Source organism: Mustela putorius, unplaced genomic scaffold (assembly GCF_011764305.1).
Source record: "Mustela putorius furo isolate JIRA1106 unplaced genomic scaffold, ASM1176430v1.1 tig00000242_pilon_pilon_pilon, whole genome shotgun sequence".
In the NCBI taxonomy this organism is placed as follows: domain Eukaryota; kingdom Metazoa; phylum Chordata; class Mammalia; order Carnivora; family Mustelidae; genus Mustela; species Mustela putorius.
In genome coordinates this window covers 14,206,079-14,218,853 of record NW_025421325.1, presented here as the reverse complement: position 1 = coordinate 14,218,853, position 12,775 = coordinate 14,206,079, and the positions used below count along the sequence as shown (strand labels likewise).

The 12,775-nt window shown below is 44.6% G+C and overlaps 1 protein-coding gene across 1 annotated transcript in view; it reads right to left on the bottom strand.

Annotated features, from left to right (window-relative positions):
• FREM3 (FRAS1 related extracellular matrix 3) overlaps positions 1-10,373 on the bottom strand; it is an 86,003-nt gene extending 75,630 nt beyond the window's left edge. Inside the window, exons 1-2 of the mRNA XM_045078353.1 lie at positions 4,301-10,373; positions 2,838-2,927 (exon numbers count right to left, since the gene is read on the bottom strand). Coding sequence (XP_044934288.1) covers positions 2,838-2,927; positions 4,301-9,479 — 5,269 coding nt within the window. The 5' untranslated portion in view covers positions 9,480-10,373. The remainder of the gene's footprint in view (positions 1-2,837; positions 2,928-4,300) is intronic.
• Positions 10,374-12,775: the final 2,402 nt, after the last annotated feature.

The window sequence follows — 12,775 nt, the reverse complement described above, 5'->3', positions numbered from 1 at the left end:
TTCTAGAAGCTAGAAAGGGCAAGGACATGGGTTCTCCCCTAGAGTCCTCAGAAAGGAAGGCAGCCTTGCCCAAACCTGGATTTTAGCCCAGTAAGAACCACTCTGGACTTCTGAACAACAGACTTATAAGTCTGTGTTGTTTTAAGCCACTAAATTTGTGGTAATTCTTTGGAGTAGCAATGGGAAACCAATGAAATTCTCATAATAATTCTATGAGATACACATTATAATCATCTCCGAGTCACAGATGAGCAAACTAAAGCACCGTTTCTCAAAGATATACAACCACTGAAGTGTGGTGCTGGGGTTTGAGTGCAGACAGCCTGATTTCAGAGCCCATGCACTGGAAGCCTCCTGATGTCCAGCTTGGGGTTCTAATACATTGCATCTTTAGAATCATATTGCCAATAGTTCCACCTTTAAGACCCTTGAGCTCACCTATGGATGTGCCTAATGCCCAGTCCTAGAGGTAGGGCACAGGCTTCTTTTAATGCCTTCAAAGTTAGTACAACCACCAACACCAACCCATTGGTAAAAAATGCAGCCCTGGAAGTGTGCCCAATTCCAAAAGCTTAAATAACTGGAAGCAGTACCTTCTGCTAGTGCTATATGTTGTCAAGATAAAAAAAAATTAACAAATTGTAAATCTTATGCCGTTTGGGAAATATTTTTAAAATTGGGATATTTTATTTTATTATTATTATTTTACATATATTTTAAGATTTTATTTATTTATTTGACCCAGAGAGAGAAAGCACAGCAGGGAGAGCAGCAGGCAGAGGGGGAGGGTGAGGGATAAGTATGGTTTCCACTGAGCTGGGAGCCCGATGTGGGGATCTGTCCCTGACCTTGGGATCACGACCTGAGCTGAAGGCAGATGCTTCATAGACTGAGCCAATCCAGGTACTCCCCACCCCCAAACTGGGATACTTTAAAAGCAAATATCAAGTCAGCTCTTGTAGAGAAAAAAAATTTATAAAATTTGAAAATGCCTGACACGAAAATGTTTAAGCAAGTTCTTTAGCAGTTTTAAGCTATTCCAAGAAAGCTCCAAAAAATGGGCAGATACGGGTCTTAGCTCTGTGCTTGACTCTCAGAAAACAAGAACAAAATCCAGGGAACAAGTAAATGCATAAATATTGAATCAGCATATGGACAAACACATATGCTGATACCATCCACACCTTGAGCAAAGGTGTCCTCAAATATTTTGGAATCTATGTTTGGTTATTATTATCACTTTAATTTAATAGAAGCTTCTTTGTGAGGTGAGGAAGTGCTGTCTTTGCTTTATTCCCTGACTTCTGTCCATACTTTTGGCCTCATGAACAGAGGTGGTGGAGCAATGGTGGTTAGGAACCCTGGCTTTGGAACCTGCACTACCTGGGTTTGATTCCAGTTCGCCTGCTTGTTACTTGGATGACTTCCATCCAGTTAGTTAACTTTGGTGCCCTCATTTAAAAATAGGCATCGTAATGTTTACCTCTTATTTTACAGTGAGGATCAAAGGCATAATGTATATAAGCATTGCCTGGCCCATAGCAAGTACTCAAGAATGGTCACAATATAAAATTCACATTTATCATCACAGACTGACTCTTGTTTCTGATGTCATCCAGAAAGTATAACATGCAAATCAGATACCCATCTTTTTTAGAATATCATCCTTCTAGAAAACAGAAAGAAAAATAGTCATTATAAACTATTTGAGTCTCACATATGCTTTACATTAGTGAGTCCGTTTAGAAGGCTTGAATTCATCTTCATCTTTTTAGTGACTTTGGTCCTTAGGAAGTTGGAGGATGAAGGAAAGATCAGATTTTAAACTTTAACTGAGAAGATGGAGAGAAGGGATCAGTGGTTTCCACCGTAGTCTCATCAGAGTGGAGAAGGTGACTTATTATTAATAAGCATCTACTTTGTGCCCAACGCTTTACATATATTATCTCACTAATCCTCTTGGCAGCCCTTTGGAAGTGGTATGAAGACCACCATTTTACACATGAGTGAAATGAGTCACTGAGAGGCCCAGGTTACTTCTTCCAAAGTCACACAAGGTACGCTGGGATTCAGACACAATATACTGTGCAGCCTTCAGGTAGGACTATTTTCCCAAACAGTCCTGAATGATGGCATATGATTGTGAAAGAAAATGCATGTTACTCACTAGAAATGAGTAATGATTTATACTGAAAGGGTTATTGAGCAGCAAGCAGCACACGGACATAATTTTTGTAATTATTCTGTCATACTGCAAAATAATTTTTCTTCAATGACATAATCAGCTCATTTCTGGCTGAGTCAAGCACCTTCTGCTAGCTTGTTGCTTCCCATTATGCTACTTTGAGGACAGAGGGCAGCTTACAAAGGCAATTTTTAAAGCAAGTGTTCCTCGATGGTGGTCAACATAATTTTTACTCCATCTAGGAATATTACAATTTGGAGATCAAGGAGCCATTAAGATTCGGCGCTGGAGCTGAAAATCCTCACAAAATCTAAAGTTGGACTTTCTAATTTGTTCCAGAATGACAGAAGCCACCAGTCAGATTCTCAGAACCACCAGAACAGATTGACTTGCCTATAGGACATCACACATAATCTAGGTCAGGCAAAATACTTCATATCTTATTATTGAAATTCCTCATTGCTTTCCCTTCCAAAATAATGATATATCAAGAATCATTTGACATAGGATTGCAAATAGAGCAAAAAGAATTCGTGTTTGTATTAGGACATATACCGACTGCAATTACTATGTAAATAATTTAATTATTTTCTAGTTTCATATTGATTTTAAGTAACCAAGACTCCCTTTTAAGGTTTCAACACTGACTTACCATTGTCTTCAACAGAGAAGTAGAAGATATCCTTTGTTGCTCTGCTGCCTTCATTCAAGACATAGCAGATCTTCCTTTCATCAACGTCAGCTAATAAAAGAGCAAGTATCACTCATCATATTGGCACAATAGAAAACGAGTATAAGAACTTCAGTGGTTTAAGGCATGGAAATATGACAATAAAGAAATTTAAAAATGATTAAATGCATACAAATCTAACTTTTAAAAAATGATTAAGTGAAAATGAATCAAATTTTTTCTTAAAGTTACACTGACAAAAATAGAACGTTAGATTAAACTTTTGTTACTGTGCTATGTGTATGATCTGTAGGATAATCCCCAACAAGAAAGACATTCCAGGGATCCATATTTTACAACACCCTGGCCCTCTATGGAAAGCTGAGCCCAGCTGGTTCTGTATAAGCCTGGAGCTTGGAATGACAGTGGTTATTCATTAACTATTAGTCAAATGAATTTAAGCAAGAATAACTGCAGTATTCTAAGAAAAAAGAAAATGGGAATAAAATCACGATTTTGTTATTACCTATTCTCTTGGATTTTTAAGATTTGTCACTTGGTTTGTAATTGTGTTTTTTGGGGGTATGGATAACTATTAGTATATTAAAGACAATATGCATTTTGGAGGTATTTATTTATAAAGATAATTTTTATAAAACCACATGATTTCATTGGCTTTAGAAGCAATTCTGAAAATGTAACTGGACTATTTTTTAACCCTTCATAAGTTTTAATCTAAGATTGCATTCCATGTATCTTTTCACATCTCAAACATAAAGCTACATGAAATAGTTTTAAGACAATGTAAAGAGATGCCAAAGACAGCAGGTGTCACATTACTTGGGAAAACAGAGGAGCCTGCTTCAAATTCACCATGTAGTGATGACAAATATATTTTTAAAAAGTTCGTTAAAACATATCTCACCACACAATTAGGAAAATTTAGTTCTATGCTTTTTTTTTTTTTAGATACATAAGTTACATTTGAATACTACAATAAAATGTGCAGTGTAATATTTATCTCCCAAACCTAAATACAAAAAATATCATCTTCAGAAATCTAAACTTACTAATAAACCAGGGAAACAATTCCTAGGTTTGTCATGACTTAAAATTTGAAATTAAACTGATATTACCAAAATTAATGTAATCTTATCTTACAGGGGGATTTCAGAAGCAGAAACTGTCCACCTGCATTCTGCAATTTTAGGGCATAACTACCAGCTTTACTAGATGTCCGAGAGTTAAATGGGCATCCTGATGAGATGGCTGGAAAAGGACTAGTTGCCCTCTTTTACTACCAGAATAATCTCATATTCCATCGTATTTCATTAGAATCAAAATCTTTCTGTCAGTGGGCTGAGGTTGGGAAAATTTTATACAGAATTGGGAGATCTGATCTGCTCAAGGAGAGGGACAGAGGCATCAGGGACATTGTTACTAACCTTGCACAAACACTCGTGTGCTCTGGTTTCCAAGGCCAGTGTTGATAATGAAGCCATGTTCTGGTCCTCTGGTCACTCTATACTTCAGAAACCCATGGAAACTCTCTTGATCCTCTGCCCTCAAAGATCTGTTGGTAATCAGGAAGCTCACGTGTCCAGTGTGAAGGCGCTTCAAGGGTGACATGCCTCTGTCAATGGCAATCTGGGAGAGTCTGTTGTCTAGAGGGTTTATGTGGATCCTCATTACCTGAGGTTTGTATGTCTCTAGGACAGTGTCTGGGAAGACATAGAAATCAGCATGAGTGCCATCTGTCACAGTGAAGGAGAAACTGTCTTCAGTTGTCTTGCTCCCATCGTGCCAGTAGCTAATCAGGTTCTCATTCAGGTCCCGCTTGGTGAAGGTGGTCACAGGATGACTGCCATTATACAAAATCCTACCATGGATGGGGAGCTGGGTGACAGTGAAGAGGAGAAGATCATCGGGAGTATCCTTGTCTTCCACTGTCAACTCAAAGGGAGTTAGGTGTTTGCCTTCCCCTTTGTGCAGTATTAGTTTATGGATGGTTAGGATAGGTTTCTTATCATCCACATCTGTGATGAAGATCCTGAAGGTTCGGAACACGTGGCTGAGCCCATCAGTCACTTGAACCTCAAAGCTGTCGGTCTTTATCTCATCATTTGAAGTGTGGGCATAGAATATTTTGTTGCTAGCCAACTGAAGCTGAGTGAAAGAGGCAATGGGCTTCCCAGGGTGGTCGGAGCTCTCCAGGTGCCCGAGGCTAGGAGCCTGTGTGATTCTGAAGTGAAGCTGTTCATTGGAGCTGTTGAGGTCACTGGGGCTAAGCAGATTGGTGGTAAGGGTCACTCTGCCACCTTCTGTCAGGGTCAGCCCTTTGCTAACCACCTCAGGGAAGACCCTGTCTAAGCTCCCAATGGTGATGTGGAAGTAGCAGCCTATCAAAGGGTTAATCCCATCAGTCACATCGAACTTGATAATGTCAAGAACTCCATCTAGGCCTGTGTGGGTGTAACAGATGAGGCTTCTGTCAATCTCATCCTGGGTAAAGTTCATTCCTAGGGTGAGGTTATTTCTCACCTCCCCTCTGGGTTTTCTCAGCCGCTGTAGAAGCCCTTGTTGAGGCCCTGAACGGAGGACAAAACTGAGGCTCTTTTTACTGGAGTCCAAATCGGTGGCCTTAAGGACCCAATTTGTGATGACCTCAGTGTGTCCAGTCTCTACTTCCAGTCCAGCATTGGTGGTCAGTCGAGGGGTTTCATCATCCACCAGGATCACCATAATGGGAATCTTCCTGTGGGTGGTATGCTTGCCATCACTCAGCCAGACCTCAAAACTATCCTCTGTGGTCTCAGAGTCATCATGCTCGTACACAATAGTAGAGGCCTCCTGGATTTCCTGTAAGGTGAAGCTGTGGATGGGCTGGCTGCCTGTGGCCAGCTGCTGGACAATTCGGCCATGCTGAGGGAGGGCTGTGAGCTGAAAGTGAAGCTCATTTGGTGGCAAGTCAGCATCTACTCCATTGAGCAGTGGGGTGTCTATGACCAGGCTCATCCCCTCTAATACCACAAACTCACCGGCAAAGAGTTCAGGCTGCTCGTCATTGGTGGGTAAGATGATTATAGGGAAGAAGACATTTGGGGAAAAGTTGATGCCATCGGAACAATGAAAGGTGAATTGATCTTTTTGTGGCTCTACCCCTTTGTGAATACTCTGTACATAACTGATATGCCTCGCTTGGACATCTTTGATAGAGAAAGCACTGATGGGGCTACCAGCCCGTGATTCTTTTGAGCCAGGAGCTGGTGCAATGTTTTCCAGGTAGCCAGAGGCTGGCTGACCAGTCACTGTGCATAGGATTTCATCTTGGGGTGTGTCCACATCTTCAATATTGAGATGTCGTAAGGTCAAGGGACTCTTACCGCCTTCATCAACAATATAAGACTCCCCCACCAAGACTGTGGGTGCCACATTATCCACAGGCAGCACAACCACTTGTACCCGCACTCTCTCCACTATGCTGTCTCCCACCACCCATTGATAAGAATCCTTGGAAAGGGTGAGGCTAAAGGTATCATGTTGTTTCTGGAAGCCAACTTCACCCCCAGTGTGGACATAGACTACTGTCCCACTGATGAGGTCCTCTTGGGTGAATCGTCCTGTAGGTAAACCATTCACTAGAAGAGTACCCAATTTGGGACTATCCTCCATAATGAAAGATAGCATCAAGTCACCTGCACCCTTCTTTATGCCACGTATCATGCCTATGGTGATCCTAGTGGCTCTTCTCTCTAGTACATCTATGGAAACATCTAATAATGGACTACCTGTAATAGAGATCCTGGGATTTTTATAAGCTGCAGCAGGATGCACAGAAATCTGGACGGTGATGGGTATGTGGTGCACCCTGTCACTTACCTCCAGATGGAAGTTGTCGTTGGTAGACTGGTCTCTGCTGTGCTGGTAAGAGACCTTCCCATTAATAATATCAGCTTGCATGAAAAGTTCCCCTGGAACCATATGTCTATTTAAGTAGTGCAGATGTCCATGTTGGGGACCCCAGACTAATATGAAGACAATCTGGTCAACATCAGTGTCAGGGTCTATGACATCCAGTTCATTACTGCTGAGGATAAAATTTCCTCCCTCTAAGACAGTAAAGCCTCTGTTGGTGACTTCTGGAGGCTGGTTGTCTACAGGTTTCAGGAATAATGTGAATGTTCCAGGTACACTGTTGCCTGCAGCATCCTCCACTTGGTAGGTGAACTGTAAAACCTGTGGTACGACACCCAGCTTCTTCTGTGGTGGCTGGTAGGCAACTTTAAGGAGATTTACCTGGGCCTGGGTGAAGTTCATGATGGGCATATCTGGTGAATCAGTGAGCACAATTTCTCCAGCCTGGACTTGGTGGTTGTCATCTGTGTCAGTTGGGGGTGTCAGTAAGATATACCACAGATTCTGGTCATCTGAGTCCTGGTCAATATATTGGAGAAATTTCTTCTGGAAGTAAGTGAGTTGGTACTGGTGCACAGTCATTTCTAGGGTAGTTCCTGGAAATAGTTCTGGACTCTGCAGATCCACTGGTTGGACCTTGATGGTGAAGAAGTGCTGGTTGGATAGGTTGGGTGGGTCATGGTCATCTTGTACATGGAAAGTCAGCTGAGCCATTACAGGTTGAGGGCTATGGGGTCCAAGATGGCGGTAGAAGAGTTTCCCTTCCATGATGTCTTGCTGAAGCCACTCAGTCACCACCTTCTCATAAAGTCCTTCTTTTTCCACATAATACCAATCTTCATCTTCAGGGGACAGAGGTGGTTTAGCCTGCCGCAGGAACATCTCCCCCAGGTGCTGAGTTGAGTAAGAGGAACCAGGGGCAAGATCCCACCCTCTTTCTTCCTTTTTTTCTTCTAGAGGCTGGTCTTCCAGCACGAAGTGGATGGTTGAGTCATCAGAGTCAGGATCAGTAGCACTCAGGACAAAGGGGGAAATCTGGACCACCTGTCCTTCTGTAATTGAGAGCCCGTTGTTGGCCTTGACCTTTGGTGGTTCATCATCAACAGGTATGATGGTGACAGGGAAGAGGAATTCCACCTGGTGGCACCCATCCTCCATCCGAAAAATGATATTATCACTGTAGGTGTTGCTGCCGTCATGCTGGTACACCACTCGCCCTGCTGCCAGGTCTTCTGGTGTGAAATGCTTACACCCAGCTGGTGCCCCAAGCACCACCAGCTGCCCGTGCCTCAAGCCCCTTACTGCAGTTACTATCACCTCTTTTAGGTTATCATGATCCCCAATCTGAAGGCTGTGGGTGCTGGACAGAGGCTTTAACTGACCTTCAAATAGAAGCAGTCCCTGGTTACATCTAGCCACTGGGGCCAGGGTGTTCATGGGTTTCATTATCACCGTGAAGGCAAAGGGGTCTGAGGTGGCACCATCTCCGTCCACCACCTCCAGCTCCAGCTGGAAGAGGTGCTCTGAATCCAGTTTCTCTGTTGGGGGCTGGTAGGCAATTTTCAGGTTTCGTAGCTCACGCTGGGTGAAGAAAGAGACTGGAAGACCCAGGGGGTCATCAGTGCTGACTAGGTACCCCTGCCCTGGCGTGGTTGTGCGGGCAAGGCGAATGTTGAAGACCAGGTCATCAGGGTCAGACTCCTCGTCATCTGCAGCCAATGCGTCAGGGGTTAGGGCTGTTAGTAAGAACTGACTGACCTCCATCATCATCAGGGCCGCAAAGCTGGGCCTAGGTGCAGTGTTCTCTACTCCCTCATGGATGCTCACCAGCAGCTGGAAGTGCTCGCGGGACAGCACCTCCTCTGACCCAGCGCCTCCGTCCTCTGGCCCTAGCAGCTCCGCCATTAGGGGCACATAGTCCCGATTGGGCGACAGGATAGTGGCAGTATGCTGATACCGCACCCCAGCTCTGACAAAAGCCTCACAGTCTACCCTCTTGCCTCTGGGGAGAGGAGTCCCCATGGCGTCCACCAAACGTCCATATTTGGGCAGCGGACCGCCCTGGGGAGGAAGAAGGGTGAGCCAGCACCTGCTGGTGGTAGAGGCTCCGTTCCCCAGGGAGGCGAATTCCAGCACTCTCCGGTCGATGGCTTGGCTCCAGCCCCGCAGCCTCTCCACCGACAAAGGCCTGTTGCGGGTCACCAGCTCTGGCTGGGAGAAGACCAGGTCCACATCCAGCGTGAAGGGCCGTACCAGCGTGTAAGTCGGGGCCTCATAGCGCAGCTGCAGCCGCACCCGAGCGCGTCCCGGGCTTCGGGAGCCGAAGTGAGTGTACTGGACCTGGCGGGGCCCGAAGGTGCAGGGGAAGCGGCCAGGGGAGAGCGCACCGTGGCTCAGCGGCAGGGTGTCCAGCACCGTCACCTCGCACTGGTGCCCGGGCTGCACTCGAATCACCAGGTCCTGGAGCGGATCGAGCCAAAGCGAGCGGCCCGCGGGAACCCGGAGTCCGGGGTTAGCGATCAGGACGCTGGGGCTGTCGGGGTTATTGCAGGCCAGTGCATCCCAGGTGGGCAGATAGAGCGCAGGGTGGGGTTCCGTCCCAGGCGAGGGTGCTTGTCCCTGTAGCACCGGGCAGCTCAGGAGCACGTAGGCGAGAGCCGGGAGAAGCTGCGGGGGCGTCCCAGCGGGGCGCGGAGAAGTCCCAGCCATGGGACCTTGACGCTGGGATACCTGGAGAGTACGCTGTCCAGAGAGGGCCGGCTCAACTGCAGGTGCAGGCTGGGGAGTTGGAGGCTGCTGTCCGGTCCGGAGCCGGGGCGCGGACTCAGCAGGAGCCAGTAGCCATGCTCCAGCTGTGGCAGGTAAAAGCAGCGGGGAGAGAGGGCTATGCTCACCTTCTGCCCTGCCTGCGTCCCAAGCCTCTCCTCGGCTGGCTCCGGGGACCGCCTAGATATGCCCAACGCCCGCAGACCTCGCGAGGGTGCCGGAGTTCGCCCCTCCGCTGCTTTGTGCCTTTAACCTCGCTACCTTACTGACCTTCGTGCCGGGAGGGGTAGTCGGCCACTGTGCAGCCCCGGCTGCCTGCTTCAAACCATCTGCTTGGGATATTCTCCCCGGGTGTCTCGAAGAGATTGTTCTTTAGGACTGGGAGACAGACAGCGACTGTACCCGGGTCAGTTCTGTGCGTGGAAGACACTGCGCTCCCGCGGTCCATTCATCCAGGCAACGGTGTTTCTGATAGCGGGGAGAGCCACCATTCCTCTTCCTTACCGCTGACAGGCGTGCATTTTCTAGCCAAAATTGAGTCTCACTTCGGACATAAAAGAAGCTGGTGGGAGCTATTTTGCAAATAGGATTTTCTAGCTGCCCGTCTGATGAAGTAGCTTATTCCTAGATCTTGTAATTCGGTGCTTCCAAAATAACCCTGGCATTTTTCTTCACTCAGTTCTGGAGGAAAAAGATTAGCATCCAGGCTGGAGAACTTGAACGGCTTTTAAAATCTGTTTCTAATCAGGGGTCTCACATAACCACACAACCCAGTGTGCAGATTGGCTTCCTTCCATTTTTTTTTTTTTTTTTTTTTAAGAATGTGGTTTCCTTATCTGATCAACAGTGACTCCTTCTGAGTTTATTAGATATGCTGTATCCTAAATACTTCCTTTGTAGAAAAATATATAGTAGCCAGAGGCTAGAATGTCAAGAGAAACGGTAGCAGAGAAAATAGCCCAGGTACTTGGATCAATTTCTGTGAATTAATCTATTTAACACTTGGAATGGAATTAGGCTTGCTCTTTGTGGCTTTTAGGTTAAGGATGCCTCCCCTGGGTGGGTGTAATGTTAGCTACTTAGTCTCATATCTTTTTTTTTTTTAAGATTTTATTTATTTATTTGAGAGAAGAAAAAAAAAGAGAGAGAAAGAGAGTGCACAAATGCAGGGAGGGGCATAGGATGGGGGGTGGGGGGAGCAGCAGACTCCCTGAGCTGAGCCTGGAGGGGATGGAGCTCAATCCCAGGACTCTGGGGTCTTGACCTGAGCCCAAGTCTGATACTTAGCAGACTGAGCCACCCAGGTGCCCCTTCATGTCTATTTTTTCAAATATTAGGGGTGTCCATTTAGGCACAGAGCCAATTACTCTTTTCCTGTAATTAAAATTGTAATGTGCTGCAGAACACCACAGTTGAGCCGATCTGGGTGTGAGCAGCGCACTGGCAGGAAGGCGGTGATTGTGAACAGAGAATGACGTGTATGCGCTGTGTTTTGGGGAGTCTGAGGGGAAGCAGGTGTTTGGCCTAGAAAGAGGTTTCTCAGAGCGGATTTCCTGTGAAGTTAATGTATCTTGGGCTTAAGATTTGAAGCATAAATAAAAGTTTTAAAAAATGTGTTTAAAAATTGTAATGTGCTATCTTATGCAATTAATATAAATGTGAGACTTGTTGATGTCAGTGAAAATAGTTGTGTTCTAAGTTATAATGATAAAATATGTCTTCGAGGGGAATATATGTATACAATGTTATCCTCAAATTATTTTATTTTACTGTGCTGCAGAAGCCTGTCTTATGCATTTCAGCAGCAGCAGCACTGACTCCCAGAGCAGAAATAATCTGCTTTTGGCTTGAAAGCATTAATATTCTCTTTAAATATTTAATTTAGCAAGTGAAAGGCCATGGGTCTATATAATCCACAAGGTGGAATGCTAGTACACCTCATCAGCACAGATTAGGCAGATTTGTTCATATAATTGAATATTAAGAGATAGTAAATTTGAAACAAAATATTTAGCGAATTATGCTGGTCCAGTGTGTCCAGAAATTATTTTAAAAAATATTTTAAATTGAAGCAGGTAAAATTCCATTGTAAATGAAAGAGAAATTCTATTTCATAACGCTACTGCCTTGTCCAAAGGATAGTTTTTCTATAATAGAACTTTTTGCATGTACTAAACTTTACCAAATGAATATTCCTGTATGAGTGTAATTTTGATTCCAGTCCAAGCACCACTCACTCTGGGCAACTATGTTGTCCATGAGCTATTTTTATTATAGAGATGAGGGTAGGGACTGCAGGTGACAGAAAACTAAGCTACTAGGTTTTTAATTTTGTCCTCTGATCCTTCCCCTCCAGGTAACATTCTTTCTACTGTTCTGTTCTCCCTACCAAGCTTCTTAAAAGTGGGGTTTCGTTTTTCCTGTTATCTACATAACTTTTTCTTCCACTCACTCCTGCTTAGAACACTCCAGTCTGGTTTCCACTTTAAAAACATCAATAAAATTCTATGTCAGGTCATTAATAACCACCATGTGGCAAAATCCCATGACTATTTCTCGTCTTGTCCATTTGCCACATCCTTCTGGTTTTCCTCCTTCCTTGTGGTTTAAGTCTATCTTCTTCAGAAAGTCTTTTTTCTATGCTCCCCAAGCCATATTAAATCGGTTTGTAATTCTGCATTTGGGGATAACATGATTAAGCTGCATGAGAGCAAGGAGCATGCAATATTGACCCGTGATAGCCATTGATGCCAAGGAGTTGTGCATAATGGGTACATAAAAGTATTTACTGTTTGAATGAATAAGAAATTGAGAAGTAGTAATTATGTACTGTGAAGTCTAGGTGCCAGCCAAGCAAACAAACAAAAAAAACTCACAACAAAAACAAGAGAAACCAAACCAGTACAAGTATAAGTTAGCCTCTTTTGTAATTGAAACAAGTCCATCTGCCTGATGGGCAGCAAAGACAATCACTGAGACATTGGGCACCGAAAGAAAGGGTTGATTTTGGAGGCAGCCCAAGAATAGCTGGAGGAGACAGGAGGGCAAACATCTGATCCACCCTGCTGCAAGAGGAAAATCAGGGAAATTAGAGACAAATGGGAAAGGTCTGGGTAAAAGTTGCAGCTGTGCTTATCAGTCCTGTTAACCCTTTGGTTACCAGTGTCAATCCCCACTGTCTTTTGATTATGGCTCATTCTTGAGGGAATTGGGATAATGACCCTTCTAGTTACTTCCTG